Here is a 20,120-nt window from a genome sequence, read left to right as displayed (position 1 = left end):
CAGTGATGTATTAGAAATGAATGTTCAGAAACACACAGAAAGAGCGTTTTTATTTGTGCCTCAAGGGACTACTCACCAATGTTTTGGAAACTCTGGAAACCAAATCTATATATCAAGAATATAGAACTTTCCTGCTGTCATTGATTAGCTCCCAGTGCTGGTAAAGCAACATTACTGAGAAACGCTATTCTGTAGAAGTGTGAACAGCACTGAAAACTAATTCATCTAAACTGGAAGACGATAGAGTCTTCTTTTGAGGGATGAGTGACTTACATCAATTCTCCAGGGAAAGAAAGCATTTGTTTTTGCACTATTCAGTTCTTTGAAAATTTGATAAGTTTTTAAGAGAGGAGATGGTATTAATTCACTGGAAAATGGTTACAGTCTGCAAAGGGCACAGACATGGAATGAAGGTCACACATTTTTTTTTTTTTTGGTTTTTTTGGTATAGCACATGCAAACTTTATAAATGCTCTTTTTATTTTTCTTTGTTACTCAACCGCCCCCCCCTGCAAACTCCAGTCTTCACTGATTAATAAATTAAGAACTTCCACCCTGTGTCTATGTTGACATTGCATGTAGTTCTATTTATTCCAGCAAGTTGCTTTCTGTAAATATGATTGTGATGGATCCCTAAGAAGCTTGTGATCCTGACGGGTTAAAAAGTGAAGAAGAAACAAAGAACGGCAGAAAGGGAAATAATAAAAAATCATTTGAACTTGAGCGTATTGAGAGGAGAGGATGCACAGAGACTGTGCTAGGCGTTGAGAACCCAAAAAAAGATTTAACCCAATTCCTGCTTTTGAGGAAGAAATATTTACATAAACATAGTCATATTATCATATAAGTGCTGTGTTTAAGAAAAGGAAAGTATTTACCTAACTCTGTGAATAACAAAGTAGTCTAAATTAATTTGTCTAGGATAAAGTATACATTCAGCATAGCTCTGGATATATATATATATATTTTTTTTTTTGTCTTTTTTTGTTGTTGTTGTTGTTGCTATTTCTTGGGCCGCTCCCACGGCATATGGAGGTTCCCAGGCTAGGGGTTGAATCAGAGCTGTAGCCACCGGCCTATGCCAGAGCCACAGCAATGTGGGATCTGAGCCGTGTCTGCAAACTACACCACAGCTCACGGCAACGCCGGATCCTTAACCCACTGAGCAAGGGCAGGGACCGAACCCGCAACCTCATGGTTCCTAGTCGGATTCGTTAACCACTGCGCCACGATGGGAACTCCAGCTCTGGATATATTTATTAAGTGTATGGCTATTATTTAAATGTGACTATAAGAATGATTTGTAAGAAACATTTTACATAGCTAGCCCACTAATTTGAACTCCCATAGTATCTTTGATAACAGCTCTATTTAATTATATATATCATAAGTATAGAAGGTACAGGGTACATGTTATTAAATAAGTATCAACATCATGCATTAAACCTTAACCATCCTTCTACACTCAACTACCTGCTCAGTAAGATTTAACCTCTGCCTATGTCTTTGGGGGAGGAGCTCAATTCAAGAAGACAATTGAATGAAAAACTAATAAAATATATACTTGGGAAGGACATTTAAGCTGGGTATTGAAGAACAAATAAAAGTTTTCTAAAAGACTAAAGGACAAAAAAAAAAAAAATACCCCAAGTGCACAAGTGATTATGTGTGTAGCAGAAACTGATTTTCTTTGAAAGGGTAAGAATCCGGCTGGGTTGGTGGGAAGGGGGGAATAGTTTCCTGGGGTGGAGGAGATCTAGTTACCTGCCTTTAATTCTGCCTTGATTGTCCATTGCAGAGTGAGTTTCCTGAATCACCCCTGGCCTTCCATCCCCCTTGGGAAAAGGAAGCTATCATCTTGGAAAAGCTGAGGAAGCCAGTGATATCAATTGACTCAGCTTCATCCCTTGAAGAAGACAAATCCTCAATAAGAAACTGTATGTGCTTGGAAGAGTCCTCGGATGTTCACTACTATCTGTTTTTAAGTCTGGGAATTGTAGGATTTTGGGAAAATTACTTAAACCTTCAAATCTCAATCCCCCTACCCCCAAGGAAAATAATATCTTCTCCTCTGAGACCGTAAAGATGACAATAAGATAATCCACGGAAAACACCTGGCACATAATAAGTGCTCCAAAAATGGACTTCTTATTAGTTTAAAAAAGCAAAGAGTATCTTGACTTTTAACAAATCATTAACTAACAGTGAGAAAACTATGGAATGATTGTTTGCAAACAGGTAAAACAACTTTTTCTTTTTTGCAAGACTTGGGAAAGCAAAGGAACATTTCCTTAAGGATAAGCAATTTCTTGTCTTCACACTTATTTTTCAGGAAGAATGGCTACTATTGCTTGCTGGCCTCATATGACATTGCAAGGATGAAGCAAGGGGTGCAGTGAAGCATTCAGAACAGCTCCTGCTCATAGGATGTGCCCCAGTGAGTGCTGGCTTTTATATTTCCTCACATCCTCTCTGGTGCTGTGTGGATTTTCAGTGAATTATTTAAATTCACTGCATGCTTTCCATTTTAAAAATTGTTATATTTATCCTTGTGAGGTATAACAAGAAACCGTATGGGTGAGTTTGGGGAGGGCACATAGGCAGGTATATGTATAGTAATTGAGACCCTTCCTGCACAGGTGGCAAGTAATGATGTTCTGAGTCATCTGTTTCACCAAAAGGATGGGGAGTTTATCTTATATTTATTAGAAGATAAGACTTTTATGAATGAAACCAAACACTGATGGAAACAACCAAGGCAAGCCTGGCTTTGCAGTGACATTATCTTTTTTTCCTTGAATGTACAAATATGTTTTAAGTTAAAAATAAGTCACGTGGGGAGTAAAGCATATATGGGTGTGTAATGAAGGTGGGTAATGAAAGATAAAGGGTGCTTACCATCTCCCAGTGCGTGACAGTCATAAGTACAATGGGCTATGAAATCCTGCCAACATCTGGCAATGTAGTCAGGGCTCTAGTAGTTAGAGCACAAACAAATATTGGAAACAAATTAAGTGAAACAAGCAGGAGAAAGTGTCATGCAAGTGTGTAATCAAGAAATGGCAGTAGTTCTAGCTTTGGCGCAGCGGGTTAAATATCCAGCCTTGACTCTGAAGCCGATCCCTGGCCCAGCACAGTAGAATAAAGATCGTATGCCACAGCTGTGGCATAGGTGCACCTGAAAAAAACAAAAATCAAGACAAATGGCAGTGTTTGAAACTCTAACAGCCACTAGAAGAGAGCGCTGATCTTTTTTTCTTTCTTTCTTTTTTTTTTTTTTCGTCTTTTTGTCTTTTCTTAGAGCCCTACCCATGGCACATGGAGATTCCCAGGCTAGGGGGCAAATCGGAGCTACAGCTGCTGGCCTATGCCACAGCCACGCCAGATCCGAGCCACGTCCATGACCTACACCACAGCTCAAGACAACACCAGATCCTTAACCCGCTGAGCGAGGCCAGGGATCGAACCCGAAACCTCATGGTTCTTAGTCAGATTCGTTTCTACTGCGCCACGATGGGAACTCCAAGAGAGAGCTGATCTGGATTTATATATATTTTTTTTATTTGCAAAAGTTAATGTTTTCTGATTTTGCAGAACTGTTATAGAGATATGTGAAGTAAAAAGTGCAAGTTCACATCCGCCTGACTCTGCCTCAGCCATGTCCCAGAGGTAATGCAAAGACACTGACTGTGGAAAAGTCCATGGTATTATACAAGACGAGGCAGCACTTTGATTATAGTTACTTAAAACAGTTTTTTTTTAATCATGGAAAATTTTAAATGTGTAAATGTACAAAGAAGTGTAAAATGAGCCTCTATATACTCATCATCTAAGTTCCACAGTTATTAACCTCGTGGGTGCTAGTCTTCCTATTTACTTTTTAAGATATGAAGTCCAAAATACAGGTGGTGATGGAACTGGAGTTGGCACCGTAGAGTGTAATGTATGCAACGTGCTTTAGTGATTTGAACGATTTACATGCTGGGTGCACAAAGCCTGAAGAAACAGCTGGAGATACAGAACACTCTGTGATTAAGTTAAATTTGCCCTGGGTGGAGCTATCGTGAGGACTGCTCATTTCTGCTCACGTTGCCTATATTTTCACCATCATAATTCTAGTCTCTCTCAGGTAGCGCATAGTAGGTGATCAGAAACTGCTGTTGAAGAAATGAGCTTTATTTGCCATACCTGTCGCAGCAACAGGAAGGAGACCATGCAGCATGCTCTAGTTAACCTTTGCAGAATGCTTCCTGATGTGTCTTGGGTGCTTACTATGTGCCAGGCATCTGTGCTCACCAGGTGTTAGGTCATGCTGTATGTGCAATAACTCGTTCCATTCCTGCAAAAACCCTAGGAAGAAGCTACTGTTATCATCTATTGTTTCCTAGATATGCAGCCAGGAAGTTGGTCAAGATCACGTGGATAGTAAGGGGTAGGCCCGGGAGGTAAGCCCAGCCAAAGTGGCCTCTGTATACTTAGCACCGCTCTTGGCTGCCTCACCCCCAAAGGTGTCTGAACACAATTTATGGGGCACTGAACATACTACTTTGATAGGTAGCAATCTCCCGTGTACAGCCTGATTAACTCACAAATCACTCCTTTTGCAGCAGTGCCAGATAACGGGAGGGTGTTACACATGGAACACACTTAAAAAAAAAAACAACAAAAAACAGGATTTGTCATTTTTCATGAACTCAAGGCACTTCTAAGTGCTGTGTGGGAGGGAATGTGGTAGACTGATTTCATTGAGCCCCTGCCAAATTCTGGTCTTGTGGCCATCAAAGACGCATCATTTCCTCTAAGACTTCTAAAGGGGGCTATTACCATGGGCCTGCAGGTTCTGGTTTGCATTCAGAGGAGACACTATCTTCTTGAGTGAGCCGTGGAAGAGGAAGTGTCGTGAATTGTAAATAAAGCTGAGAGAGAATTGTTTGGAGATGGAGATGGAGAAAAATTGCCTTCTCTGAACCAGGTTCCATCTCCCTCCCCCTTATCCAGCTTTGCCAGAGCCCATCCTGTTTTCCTTGCTAAGTTTACTTGCAGGAAGAGAGGCGTTTCTTTAAGTACACCCCTGGCCCTGACAAAGAAATACCTCCTAGGTAAAATATTAGACCATCTGTACAGTAAAACACTATGCTACTGTGAAAAGAATATGATGGCACTGTGAGGGTTGATATAGAATGATTTCAAATTATATTTTATAGTGAAAAAGCCAACACTCAAACAATATTTATACCAAGGCTACTCTTTGTGGAATGAGGAGTATGATATACCTATATGTGCATAGAATTTGCTTGGAAAAAAAGGAAAGATAAAAATGCTTGCCTCTGCTAAAGAAAGGACTTTTCATTCCAAACCTTTTCATATTAAAAAATTTTAAACCATATACATTCATTATATTTCAGAGTTATAGTATTTCAGTCATCAGCCTGACAAAATAGAAGAGTAAATACAGTAAATATTTTTAAAATAGTGGAAGAAAAGCCACAGTACATTAATTGTGTACTTCAGGAGGAGGAGAAGTTTGGAGTAGATGTAGAAATAAAATATTTCTACCTCTTCATCTCCCTGAAGGATGGTCCTTTAAGCTGCCTTTAAAAAGTACCTGAGGGAGTTCCCTGGTGATCTGCTGGTTAGGATTTGGGCTTTAACCGCCATGACCTGGGTTCAGTTTCTGGCAGGGGAACTGAGATCCTGCAAGCCTCCTGGAGGAGTCAAAAATTAAGAAAGAAAGAAAGAAAGAAAGAAAGAAAGAAAGAAAGAAAGAAAGAAAGAAGGAAGGAAGGAAAGAAAAAGAAAGGAAGGAAGGAGAGAGAGAGAGAAAGAAAGAAAGAAGGAAATGGCAAAGCACCCAGGAAGTAAGAGATGAAGGGATCTGGAAGATTCCATATAATAAGGTTAGGAGACATCTGCTGTCACCTCCCAGGTGTGGGGAGAAATGGAAAGAAAAGAAGAACCAATGTGGTTAGGAAGAAATCCATGTTCTCCTCTGAACAGAGCCACAAAGAGTAGTGAGTTTTGGCGACACAATGTTCTCAGGTGCCCAGGGTCTGGAAGCTTTACTTCACTGCCTCTCCAGTGAAGACTGCTGGCAGCCTCCTTGCCCTTGGCCTAAGTGGGTCTTGGCTGGAGGCTCTGCTCTGAAAAGGCTGAGGAAGCATCATGCTAGGGACTTCTGGTCGGTAACACGGTGGACAGATGGCCTTTCTTGCAGAGACCCTCACACACGCCGCGGGTATGCCAGAGCCTTGAGTACCTCCAGCTCCCCGCAGGCCTGAGGTAGGTTTTTGGGTAAAGCCAGGTAGAGGGGGAGGGTCTCAAATTTAAATGCTTTGGGGAGCAAGGGGGGTAACAACATTTGAAGCCACCAGGCATAAGGAAATAGGGGGAACTTTGGAGAATTGGGCAAGTTAATATTCGAACCAAAGGAATTCAGATTCAGATTTTTAAACTACAACTGCACTGGCCAAGCAAATCACTTCTACTGGCCGGAGTCACTGCCGGTTTGCGATCCTGCATTCATCTCTGCTGCGTATTCGCTTCTCCCTTGCTGCCTCAACTTGCTACAGATCCCCAGCCTGCTCCGCAGCCACTCCAGGCGCGCGCGGCGCCCAAGACCATCTCAAACTTTGGCGCGCCTCTTGAGGGCGCAGTGTCCCTTGCTGCCTTCCCAGTGTTTCTCCAGCATCTCGGGATGGGGGACCGCAAGCGACTGAATCTTGGCGAAGCTCAGAACCCCTGATGGACTACATATTCTTTCCTACAGAAATGGAGTTGTTGCGCCAGGGTGGGGAGACTAGGGGACAGGCGCAGTCCGGAGCGAGAGGGGAGCTCGGAAGATTCTATGGGCGTGGGAAGCGCCGGATCCGCGCCCGCTGCCCGGCTGAGGGGCGGGGGCCGCTGCAAAGGGAAGCCCCGCCCCGCGTATCCCCGCCCCCTCGCTCTAGAGTTTCGGCCTTGGCTCCCACCCTGCACTGAGTCCCGGGACCCCGGGAGAGCGAGAGGTGTATGTTTGTTTTCTCTGCCCGCGCGGGGCAGCGCTTGCTCTCTTCAGAAAGCCCGGAGCGGTCGGACACTTGGGATAACTTCTCCTACCGGCCCCCGCAGACGCCCTTGCAGCCGCTACCGGAGCTGGGGCATCCTCGCCCTGCGCGCCCCGGAGCCTTGCGCTGCTGTGCGCGTTCCACCTCCGCGCCTTTTTCGCGGAGCAGGACCAGGGAGAGAGAACCTGCGCCCAAGTTCTGGGCACTGCGCCCAGCGCGAGGTGCGGGATGAAGAGCAAGGCGCTGCTGGCCCTTGCTCTGTGGCTCTGCGTGGAGACCCGGGCTGCCTCCGTGGGTAAGGAGCCCACTCTCTAGTAGGAAAGCGGAGAGGTCGGGTGCGGGCGGAGAGATGGGGATACGGAGAGGACCTGGAGGCCGGACCTAACTCGGAATCATAGCGCTGCAGAGATGAAAGTGACTTGACACTTTGTGTTCGTTCATTTACCAAAGAGGAAACAGGCTCAATGCCTGGCCCAAGATTACCCGGCGAGTTGGTGGTCTCCTGAGCCCAGTTCCATTTCCACGACGCTGGCCCGAGACAGGGGCCTGGGCTGGAGCGTGTCCCGCGGAGCTGATACGCTCTTGGGAGGCGGGAGTGGGAAGGCGCCCGGGGCTGGCAGGCAGGAGGTGCCCCCGCAGGCGGGAACAGGCGGCGAAACGTTGTCCGTCCGGCCGCGCACACCATCCTATCCTGGACGCGGGGAAGCAAGCCTTTTAGGGACCACGAGCCGGCTTGTCCGGATGGCACCGGGCACTTAGCTCTGCCTCTGTAGAAGTCGAAAAGGGACTCAGTCTGCTGGTCCCTTTGGTTCGAACTCACATACACACCCAGTGTATGAGGTTGAGGGGCCAGGGGAGATAGACATTTTTTATTCTTCCTGGGGCGGGATGCCTCTTTCCTCGAAGAGAGAAACGGAAAATCGGGGCTTGGACCTCTGTCTGTGACAGCTTCCCAGTGTCCCAAGTCATAGTCACCTTTCTATGGAAAACAACTTATCTTTCAAAACGCTTTTGGTCCTCTGGGTAAGCACATGGTCAGAAGTTCACGTTCTGAAAACTTACTCTAGGAATTTGGTACCTAGATTTGGCGCCACTCACCACTCTCCTTGCTGTCTAAAATTTCAGTCTCCTTCAGGATTAGGAACACACATGCTCCTGATGCAATAAATATTCTCTCTCTCTCTCTCTCTCTCTCTCCCTCGCATCTTTTCTGTGGCCTCAGTTTGCTGACTTCTAAATTTCCTTGGAGGGTGAGAAAGGGGAGAGGGTGAAAAGGAGAAAAAAAGTTAAATGATTCAGGGGAAATTCCTTATAAACTAAAGAATCACGTGTCTTTTTAAAAAAGACACAAGCGTATGCAGTAATAAAATCATCTGTCTATAGTTGCTGAATTTTCTTAATCATGACTTGGTTCATCCAGGCCAGCTCTACTAGGGACACTTATTTGTCCCTGACAAGACCTCCTCTCCCCCTTCACCAGGAGAGAATGAAGGTCTGGAACATATGGTTTGTTCTGTATCCCACAAAGAAGTGAGTTGCTTTTAAGCCTGGGGTGTTTCATAGCACAGCAGTAGTAACTGAAATGCCCTGACTATAATGATGAGGTTGCCCTTTTGGAGTGTGTGACTTGCTTAATTGGATTGGGCTATAATTGATGCCATCAAATTCTAGAGACAGAGGCACTGTTGTTTTTCCTTCCTGTCTTTGAGCTGGAAGGGTAATAGTGCACAAATGAATTAATTTTGGTTATGGGATTTGAACATAGAAGAGCTTTTTATTGAGTAGCAGCATATTACTTAGAGTTATTTCTTTAGAACTTTCTGAAGAGCAGGACTCAAACTTGCCAGTGAAAATGAATGAAGCTTATTGGAGCAAAAAGAAATTGAGCATTGGTCTACAGATATGAATTTGAAGTTATCATTATTGATAGCCTTGTTGAATAGTTTTTTGTTGAAGACATGTCTCTAGAATAGTGTGGTGTTGTTTTGGCTCTCTATGAATGGAGAACCTTTTTTTTTTTTTTAACATAGGAAAGTGTGTCTAGAGTGTGAGATAATCTGTGGCAATGATTTATGAGAGATCTTCAAGAATCTCTTAGTCTGATGGTGGGGTGGGGTAAACAAAGCTTATTTAGAGCTTAGTCTTTGCTACCATTTTTTCTTCACGTGAATGTGCCCAAATAATGAGTTCTTTCTCATTTGGGACATCTTGCGAATTGTACTGTTACTGTTTTTGATGTGTTTCTCAACCTAGTGTTTCCCAGTTAAGATTGGTCTCTGTGCTCATCCCAATGAATTATTTTCATCTTCCTTTTGTTCGACAGAGAGGGACTCCGTTATTGGAAGAGTGTTCTTTTGCTTTTTAAACACTTTGCTTCATCATTTGCCTACTTTGGGGACAGCTATTTCCTTCATACTGAAAAGTGCTATGCTGATTAACTAAGCATGACCTCCCAGACCACTCGCTATCCAAGAGGGGCCTGCAGACCATGTCTGACCGAGTCATCTGAAATGCTTGTTAAAATGCAGATTTGTAGGCCTAGGAATATTCTGACCCAGCTAATGTTTAAGAACCACTGCCCCAGAGTTCCCACTGTAACTCAGTGGTTGAAGAACCCGACTAGTATCCATGAGGATGCAAGTTCGATCCCTGGCCCTGCTCAGTGGGTTAAGGATCCAGCATTGCTATGAGCTGCAGTGTAGGTCGCAGACCTGGTTTGGATCTGGCGTTGCTGTGGCTGTGGCTGCAGTGGTGATTCGACCCCTAGCCTGGGAACTTCCATATGTGGCCCTGAAAAAAAAAAAAAGAACCACTGCCCCAAACATACATTAGTTCCTATGACAATTAGTTTCTAAGATTTATTGATATGACAATGTCCAGTTTTTTAAAAAAATTTGATATTGATCAACAAATCTACAGTTATGTCAGCAACCTGTTTTGCACCACTGGGTGAGTGTTTGAGGACATGTGCAATCAGTTGTTCATTTTGCCTGCAGCTGTTCACTTTGAGGGCCACAGATTGAGCGCTCTGGATATTTGCACTGGACATTTGCTCATACTCTGTTTACTCATATGTGCTAATACTCTCTTATTTGCCTAACAATGTCAGTGCCAGTTTAGGCCTAGAGAGCCATTTGTTTTTAGTAGATGCGAGTTACAGATCATACGAAGCTTGGGTGCTTACCTAGGATCAGTCACTTTTTAGGGTGGTGTTTTGACGATCTGGATGTCAGATAAGACCATAGCATGGTAGACAGTTTTTCTTTCTCTGATACTTTTTCAACACCTGGTAGCTCTTTGCTGGCAGAGAACTCAGTGTTCTCGCTGTGGAGTAACTCATGGCAAGGAATCTGCCCCATGATATATTTAGGTAAAGATGTTTCTTGTGCTCTAAGCTGGGTATTGGGACAAGCTCCATGCTGTGATTAATAAGTTGGGGTTCCCCAATTGCAATTTTTATCATTACCCCTTTTAAGTCCTGTTCTCTGGGAAAGAGTATATGAATAGGCATATTATATGACATTGGAAAATGTTTCTTTCCTCAATTCCTCTTGCCTAGTTTTAATGTGCAGTCTTTCAACCTTGGCAGTTCAGTTACCAGAGGAAGTGCACTAGAGAATTGATAAAGGAGAATGAGACAAGGTCATGGACTTTCCCATCCCCCCCGAAGTACCTAGATGAACTGTAAAGAGCCATCTCTAAGTAGTTTCATTAATCAGCAGTTTAGTCAAATGTGTGCATCCTATGTTTTATAAGAAATGTCAGTGGGTCCTTTCCCGGGGGAGTGAGATCATCAGATGAAGGTTCATTTGGTTTCAATGTCCCATATCCTTTTGTAAGACCTTGAAGTTGGCAATGCAGGAAAACAGGAACTCCACCCTCGCTCCATGAATTGCAGAACTGTTGTGTTGGTTTATGACCATCTGCCCATTCTTCCTGTTATGACACAGCTCATGAACTTTTACTGGGAATGGTGAAAAGTAAATTCACAGGTTTTATACAACGAATTGCTGAAGAGGCCTTTTAAAGTATAGAGTGTGCATTGTTTATGGAAGGTGTTTCCTATTGGGTCTGACTCAGTGGCAATCACATTCGTTTATTTAATTTGTTTCTAGGTTTGTCTAGTGTTTCTCTTGATCCACCCAGGCTCAGCATACAAAAAGACATACTTACCATTATGGCTAACACAACGCTTCAAATTACTTGCAGGTAAGGATTCATTTTGGATTCACATTTCCTGTGTTAAATATCTCATTGTTCATTGAAGGAAAAATACTTTCCACATAGCAGAATTGTAAAAGAGTTGTGGTAATTGTTTATAAGTATTGAGGTTTCTAAGAACTGATGTGCTATGAAAAAGTAAGAAAGTGAGTATGAAAAAGTGAAAACTTTTTCTCCCCCAAATTCTGTACTGCCATTTCTGCTGGCATTTTTTCCCATTATCCTCTGCCAGCACACACACACACACACACACACACACACACACACACACACACACACACACACACCTTAATAGCCAGTATAGCACCTGGCATATAGTATGTACACACTCAATAAATATTGAATAAGTAAATGAAATTGAGGATGTACTTTTAGAATTAAAGAAGTTGGGGGACATATTTATTATATGCAGAATGGCTCTTGGATATCTGTTTTGTGGATATCTGTTTCGCACTTTTCACGGACTTTATGGTAAAATTCTGACTGTAGTAGCAATTTAATAATCAGCCACTAATGTTACTGAGTGCATATCATGCTCTGGCTTCAAGTTATGGCATATTTATCTGTCAGCAGCTAACAAGAAGTGGTGCTCTTGACTTTTGCTAACTAGGGAAATAGGCCTCTTTGTCAAGAAGAGGGGGTTTTAACATTTTGCCTCCCAGCCCCTACCTCAACATGAAAAGTAGAAGACCTCAGGGTTCAATCTCGTGATTATGCATATGACAAGCCCAGGGGCTTCTCAGGATCAGTGTGGGTTTTGGCAGAGATGATGGGTGGAGGTGACCTTGCCCTCTGAGAAGAGTGCTGATGGTCCACAAAGAACCTTGGGGAGCTTATTGCCATTGTTTCTGCTTGATGAATGCCAAGTGTTCAGCACAGTGACCCAGGTCTATTTTCACTTGCCAAGTGTAAAGGATATACTAATCCCTTATCAAGGGTAGGTCACCAATACCCAGCCCTGGGGAAAAAACCCAGTAACAGGTGCTGTTTCTCTAGAATTGCTATTTCAAGATGCACTTGTCAGTAGATTTTCCTCTTACCCACTCTTGACAACAAAGGTTATTTAAAATCCCTCAAGATCCCATGCTCCCTTGATGTCCTAAAAAAGTGATGCAGTGTGTTAACTCTGTTAATGTAGCTGCATCTGTGTGGAAATTTCAAGCCCTTTAAAGAAAGGTCAGTGATGTTATGTTCTTGGTGTTGACTGTCTTCTTTGGGGCTTTGTAGAGAAATGCTGCAGTAAAAGTAAACTGTTTTTTTGTTTGTTTGTTTGTTTTTGTCTTTTTGCCATTTCTTGGGCCGCTCTCGTGGCATATGGAGGTTCCCAGGCTAGGGGTATAATTGGAGCTGTAGCCTCCAGCCTATGCCAGAGCCACAGCAATGTGGAATCTAAGCCGTGTCTGCAACCTACACCACAGCTCACAGCAGTGCTGGATCCCTAACCCACTGGGCAAGGCCAGGGATTGAATCCGCAACCTCATGGTTCCTAGTCGGATTCATTAACCACTGCACCATGATGGGAACGCCAGTAAACTGTGTTTTAATACCATCTTTCCAAGGTCCTAGGAGGCCCTTGGACAGTTGAGTCCCCTTCCTGCCTAACATCACCTCTTACTCTCCTGACAGCCCATTCTAACCTAGCTACTCTGGCTTCCATGCTATTCCCCTAATACTCTAGGTAGGCACCCACCCTACCGCCTTGACCTTTGCTGTTTCTTCTGCCTGAAATTGTGTTCCTCTCGATATTCACAAGGCCCACTTCATTGAGCCCCTCCCTCCAGAGCTCTTCCTTTTATACAATACATTTCATTTTGTTTGTTTCAGTTTTATTGAAGGGTACTTACTTTTTTATTGCCTGTCTTCTCCAACTAGAATGAGGTTCCAGAAAGGCATTGCTTTTGTCTGATTTGTTCACTGCTGTATTCTCTGTCTTTAACAACACTTGGCACATAGCACACACTTAATAAATACTTGTTGAATGAATGAGTGAGTTACTAGAAAACTCAGGAATCCCCTAGAGGTGATTTCTGATGCTGAGACTCTGGCTTTTTGTCATTTGCCCATACAACCTGTCATTGTTGGTAGAGGCTGTGAATCTGTCTGTTGAAGAGTTTAAATTTCACAACTAAATCTCTTGTTCTCTTAGAAACAACCTCATAGTAAGGCATTTCACATGCATATTTGCTTGGATGACTTTTTCAGGGGTCAGAGGGACTTGGACTGGCTCTGGCCCAACAATCAGAGTGGCTCTGAGGAACGAGTGGAGGTGACAGATTGCAGTGACGGCTTCTTCTGTAAGATGCTCACAATTCCAAAAGTGATCGGAAATGACACTGGAGCCTACAAGTGCTTCTACCCGGACACTGACATGGCCTCTGTCGTCTATGTGTACGTTCAAGGTAAGTGGTTCAATGGAATTTACTTCCCAAGTTGATTCCAAGTTACAAGACACAATAGGTGCAAAGAAGAATTGAGGACAGCGAAGGCTGGTTCTAGAGGCTGTCTGCTAACAGGAATATGCAAACTCCTTCTCTCCAAGGCCTCCCCTGAGAATAAGACTTGTCCTGGAGCTTGGACTCCGTGCCATCTCTTTTGCCCAGTTAGTCGGGTTCTGATCTTTATTTCCAAGGGACATCTGTGTTCACACTTGGCTATGGAGATTTCTAAGAAGCCTTTCTGATGTTTGAGGGAAAAAGTCCTGAAATCCTTGAAAAGCAGATTCAGGGGTGAATTACGGCGAGGTTTCTGTGAGAGAGATAGGTTATCTATAGCAGAGTCGGAGATTTCCCCAAGAATGCAGAGGGGGTCGGCCCAGGGTGCTGGAGCATTTTTGTACCTAGGAGCTTCTCTTTTCCCCACATAGGCTTTATAAAAAACCATTTGCACACATTTGTGCAAATGAAGACACTGCCTCAAAGGGCCTTTTGAGAACAGTATTTCTTCGTTTGCTTGGGTGGTCTGAGATCCTGGATTACATGCCGTATCATTTAGAGTTTGTAATGTGAGATTTATACTGTGGAGACCAACTGGACATCCAGGAAGGGTAAAATCCATGTCACATGTATTTATAATCTGAATTTTTTCCTTCTTTTGTGTTTCACAAGTCTTATAGTAACTTAATTTTCCTGGGAAAACCTGACCCAATCAATGAGATACCAATCTTATAATTTTTGTGAATATAGGTGTTGGATAGCGTTTTGCTTAGATAGTCTAAATATGTTTCTTTTCAGTAAAGGTGAGCTTTTTAGACATTTTATTTATGCATTTATATACCTCTTTATACCCCAGAGGATTGGAAGCAGGTGAAGATGGCTTAGATGTTTTTTTTTCCAGAAGCATCTTTTACAGAACAGGCGTTTCGTCAGGTTTGGGAAACACACTTGCCTGTCTCCATTTCCATTTCAATAGTGCAATATGGTCAATGCAATGGAACAATGGAGGCCACATCAAAATAACGTATGTCACTCCTGGATTGCACAATGTTTGAGAATTACTTTTGCCCAGGGTAAGCACAATCTAAGACAGAGCTTGGCGCCCGCCTCCTCCCCTCTGCAGAATTTGAAAGAAACAAGGCTCAGATCTTGGAGAATTTCTGGCTCCTTTTGATCTGGCAGTCTTGGGAGATCAGGCTTTCTCAGAAGATTGCAAGGATTTCCTGCTTTCAGACTGTCTGGAAATACTACAAGATGAACCTCTCCCATAATATCTCGTTATTTCCTTCTCCCCAAGCCAGGAAACCTGGAGACATGTGAAAATTCATTTCATGCAGTTACAGTAAATATTTTATTTTGAGAGGATGGGTGGTTGTTTGGGTTTCTTTTGTTTATTTCCTTTTTTTGGGATACTGAAATAGAACTAATTTACTGAATAGCTTTAGTCTTACGTCAAGGGGTTAATTGAGCTTCCAAAGGCTTGCTCTGTAAGCAAGCTAGGTAATATTTCATAGCATGTGAATGAAAAGTAGGAGTATTAAGTACTGTTTATTTGTGCACTGCCTGTCTTTGGGTATACCATCAAATTCTGCTTCCTGTCTAAGCCTAATGTTTTAGGAGGTGAGCTGTCCAAGATTTTGGTTATGAAATTTAACAATGGAAAAGAAAACATTGAAGTATTCCCTATGGACAGTCCTTTAGTATCCCCTCTGGTCCCCACCTTACTTCCTTAGTCTTCTGACCCCATTCCCTTCAGCAATGGATGGAGCCAGGAAGTGGGTCTTGGCCTCATAAGATAATGGCTATGGCATGTGGTGGGCTGGATTGGCTGCCTTTCTGTGCTTTCCAGCTGGGAAGGAAATCAAACTTCTGCTGTTGCAGGGAATTAGCTGCTTTTCTCCCCTTTGGTTTAATTAACTCTTTCTTCACTTGAAACAGCCATCCTGAAGAGCTCTGAAGGTCCTTGGTCAGGTGTGTTGGGGATAGCGGTAGGAACCGTTCTCTTTCTGAGATTTCAAGCATGGCTCCACATCACATCAACTCTGTCTCTGGGGAAAGAAGCCAGTTCCCAGAAGCATATTAGCATCATATAACAATGTTCGAATGACATTAGAATCTCTTTTGTTTTTTCTCAGTCTTTGCCATGGTGGCTTTTCAAGTTTTTGTCATCGAAGATACTAAGTACTCTTGACTTTTACACTAAATACAATAGCTATTAAACATTATTTTTATGAAGACTCTTTTATCTAGTCTTCACGATCTTAAAATACATAAAGCTTTCTCTTGAATAACTCAATTTCAAATAGTTATTTCTTTTTTTTAAAGATCCTTTGGGAGTCATTAATCCATTTTCATGACATTTATATTACTTGCCTCAAGAGAGAGAACATGAATTTTTTTAGCATCAATAAAACTCAGTAGGTAATCTATATAGATTTCACTTTAAATTTACTTTAAAATTTATGTATATGAAAGATGTGTATGTGAAAACATATATTAAAAAAGACGTATGCTCCTTCATTAAAAAAAAAAAAACAATGATCAATCTGCTTCCCTGTGAAGCCTGTAAAGTAGACTCTACTTATTGATAATCCTTGAGAAAGCCACACACACACACACACACACACACGCGCGTGCGCGTGCGCGCGCGCACACACACCCTCTCTCCTGTAGCATGCCCTTGGAGCTAGATGTGTACCAGAAGACCTAACTCTGGATTTCCTTGCCCAGTGTGAAATGTCATTTCTAACCATTCACTTCTCTGGTTAGAGTTTATGAACCTGAAAGATGACCACCTTTTCTAATAAATGCCATTAACTAATGGAATTACATTTTTCCTCTAGATTACAGATCTCCATTTATTGCTTCTGTTAGTGACCAGCATGGAGTTGTGTACATCACTGAGAATAAAAACAAAACTGTCGTGATTCCATGTCTGGGGACCATTTCAAACCTCAATGTGTCCCTTTGTGCGGTAAGTTACATTTCCTCCCATCATCTCCTACGCTTTCATAATTCTAAGATACTATTAAGATGGGTAGACTGCTTATAACATTATATATGTATATATATATATAATGTTATATATATAGTATGTATTATATATAACATTATATATAGTATATATTATATATGTTATACATATATATTGTATATATTATATGTAACATTATATATATGTATTGTATATATTACATATAACATTAAATCAATAGTGAGTTTGAAAGATCCTTTGGGAAGGGTCAAAATGGCAATAAATACAACCAATTTGCATTCTTTTTTTTTTTTTGTCTTTTCTAGGGCCACACCCACGGCATATGGAGGTTCCCAGGCTAGGGGTCGAATTGGAGCTGTGGCCACTGGCCTATGCCAGAGCCACAGCAATGCAGGATCCGAGCTGAGTCTGCAACCTACACCACAGCTCACAGCAACGTCAGATCCTTAACCCACTGAGCGAGGCCAGGGATCGAACCCTCAACCTCATGGTTCCTAGTCGGATTCTTTAACCACTGAGCCACGACAGGAACTCCCAATTTGTATTCTTAGAAATAAGATAAATTCCTCTGTGTTCATGGTTTTCATTTTTGGATAGCACGTGATGAAATGTTTACTATGTCTGTTTCTACCCAGAGGTATCCAGAAAAGAGGTTTGTTCCTGATGGTAACAGAATTTCCTGGGACAGCAAGAAAGGCTTCACTATTCCCAGCTACATGATCAGCTATGCAGGCATGGTCTTCTGTGAAGCTAAAATTAATGATGAAAGTTACCAGTCCATTATGTACATAGTTGTGGTTGTAGGTAAGAGGACAATTCCTTTCCATATCATTAATATCAGACAATAAAGACTGGATTCATATATTAAGATCCCGGTGGACAAGGGAGATTGAAAAAGATATTAATTCAAAATGTGGTGTTAGGCAATTCATTAACTCTTCTCTACCCAATAAACCCATGTGCAATTGAGTTTTTCTCCTTTCTTACAAAGACCAAGGATGAAAAAGAGTTCTGTTATGGGAACATATTTTACCAAAAATTCAATGTTCAGAGCATTGCTTGCCATCAGTTCTTGGGCATTAATTCTTGTAATTCTACCTATTTTACAGAAAGTTTAGTAGCTTACTAAAGCTGTCCCCATCACCTCTCAACTTCTCAAATTTCACTGCTTTTCTATCCACTGGCCTATGGCATCTTTTAGACTCTTCAGGGCTACTTTGTAAATCTCTGTAGGCCATTTTCCTGGGAGTTACCAGGTATTGGGAAGGCCACAGGGAAAAATGAGGTGACACATTTTGACATTGCATCATTTCTGAAAAAAAAAAAAAAGTGTGCCAAGCTATAGATTTGTTTTCCCTCTCATCTTCTGTTTTTCTAATTGACTTGCTCTAGGGTACAAGATTTATGATGTGGTTCTGAGCCCCCCTCACGGAGTCGAGCTGTCTGTTGGAGAGAAGCTTGTCTTAAACTGTACAGCAAGAACTGAACTAAACGTGGGCATTGACTTCAACTGGGAATACCCTTCTTCGAAGGTAACACTAACAATTCAAAGCTAGACCTCTAAATGCTTTGATTATAAGCTCCCACGAAGTTTGATTGAGAGAGATAGCGATCTCTTTGGCCAGATAAAATGTAAGGGCTTTAACTCACGCTGACACACACACGTGCACACACAGGCACACACACACGTTTTAAAAGAACTACAGAATATGTAGCACCCATGGGAAAAAAAGAGGCAAAGCCAAGAGCTCTGTCCAGGCTGTGAAGATTGGTTTTCTCTAGGTGATTATGTCTTTCCCGGTTGCATTACCTCTATGTTCTTCAAAGTCCTTGATCTCTTTTCCCTATAAAGGAATTTCTTTTCTAGAGGAGGCATGAGACACACTTCTCCTTAAACAGTGGTCATCTTTCCTTGTGTTTCTGTAGTTCATATTCACCTCATTTCCATTATGTGAGGTTTTAAAATTCCTAATTTGGTTGGCTCTATTTATTTCTCCTGAAACCAAATATATGTGTTGTCTGCAAGATCTGACAAATTTTGCAATTCCTATTGTTAGCATCAAAGAGTGTTCACCAAGGGCCAAGACCTTTGTGGGCATCTAGACACTACCTGGTATGTTATGCCAGACTTTGGAAGTTCAGTAAACTCTTTTTCAGCATCAGCATAAGAAACTTGTCAACCGGGACCTAAAAACCCAGTCTGGGAGTGAGATGAAGAAGTTTATGAGCACTTTGACTATAGACAGTGTCACCCGGAACGACCAAGGGAGGTACACCTGTGCAGCTTCCAGTGGGCTCATGACCAAGAAGAACATCACGTTTGTCAGGGTCCATGGTAAGCTGAGATTTCCTTTGGAATCATGCTATGCCTTGAAAAGTGAGATAATTTAAATAAATTTCAGTCCCCTTAGTGATTCCTACTTTGTTCCTTTGGAAGATTTTTTTGAGCTCCTCCTAGGAAGGCCACAGGACGTAGAGCATAGCTTGAGTTCAAATCTCAACATTAAAGATAAGCTGAGCTGAGCTGAGATAGTAAGTGCTCACTAAGTTTTACTTGTTGTTGCTATTGTTATTATTGCTATAATAAGCAGAGGGCTATTATCTAAGATTGTGTTTATGTTTTACTTTAGTTGTAAGGCTGAGAGGGCTTCCTTGAATAAACATGACCTTTGCAATTGGGGAAACCTGTATTTAGTTTACTTTCTGTAGGGCTTTGAGAAAATAACTTAATTTCTCATTTATTCCCTTTCACTCACATAAATGTCTCAGTTTAGGTGATAATTTGTATGGCACCTAACTTGTAGGCCTTGGTAAGGGTTTGGATTTTATAATATGGGAGTGCATAGAAAGGTTTTGAGCAGAGAGAGACATGCTCTGGGTTACATTTTTATAGGATTTCTGTGTTTTTTGTTTTTTTAATGTGAAATACTTTAGGGAAGTAAGGGCAGAAGTAGACTAATTAGAATGCTAACAGCAGTCATCCATTGGAGGGATGATGGGTGGCTTGGGCAAGGGTGGTGGAAGTGGAGGTGGTGAGAAGTGACCTGGTTCAGGGTATATTTTTGAAGATACAACCAGTAGGATCTGCCTATTGATTCCCTGAATATAAGAGAAAAAGAATGGAAGACGACCTTTGAGTTTTTGTTGTGAGAAACAGGGTGAATGGTAGTTTTATTAACCAAAATAGGGGAAATAAGGTGAGGAGTCAGATTTGGGGACAAGAGGGTGGGTGGCTTCATTTGGAGATGCCCATTAAACATCCAAGTGGAGATTTTAATATATTAACCTGCCAGAGAAGTTGGGGCAGGAGCTATAAATCTAGGAGGAATGTAATTGGCCCTTTATGCTTGAGACAAGAGGAAGGTGTGGATAAAGAGAAGAGGTTGAGGCCTGAATCCTGGGGCATCTGGGGGTATGTGTAGAGTGTCA

General features: G+C 42.2%; 1 protein-coding gene across 2 annotated transcripts in view; it reads left to right on the top strand.

Moving 5' to 3' along the window:
• KDR (kinase insert domain receptor) overlaps nt 6,934-20,120 on the top strand; it is a 47,264-nt gene continuing 34,077 nt past the window's right edge. The window contains exons 1-7 of one of the 2 annotated variants that reach the window (XM_003128987.6): nt 6,934-7,338; nt 11,159-11,252; nt 13,467-13,663; nt 16,540-16,670; nt 17,327-17,495; nt 18,084-18,223; nt 18,849-19,026. In XM_003128987.6, the coding sequence (XP_003129035.3) occupies nt 7,272-7,338; nt 11,159-11,252; nt 13,467-13,663; nt 16,540-16,670; nt 17,327-17,495; nt 18,084-18,223; nt 18,849-19,026 (976 nt within the window). In that variant the 5' untranslated portion in view covers nt 6,934-7,271. The remainder of the gene's footprint in view (nt 7,339-11,158; nt 11,253-13,466; nt 13,664-16,539; nt 16,671-17,326; nt 17,496-18,083; nt 18,224-18,848; nt 19,027-20,120) is intronic. The other variant, XM_013997943.2, reaches the window with a different exon arrangement.

The sequence above is a fragment of the Sus scrofa genome, chromosome 8 (assembly GCF_000003025.6).
Source record: "Sus scrofa isolate TJ Tabasco breed Duroc chromosome 8, Sscrofa11.1, whole genome shotgun sequence".
Taxonomy (NCBI): domain Eukaryota; kingdom Metazoa; phylum Chordata; class Mammalia; order Artiodactyla; family Suidae; genus Sus; species Sus scrofa.
Note: the sequence above shows the minus strand (reverse complement) of the source record. Positions and strands in the feature narration are given on the sequence as shown.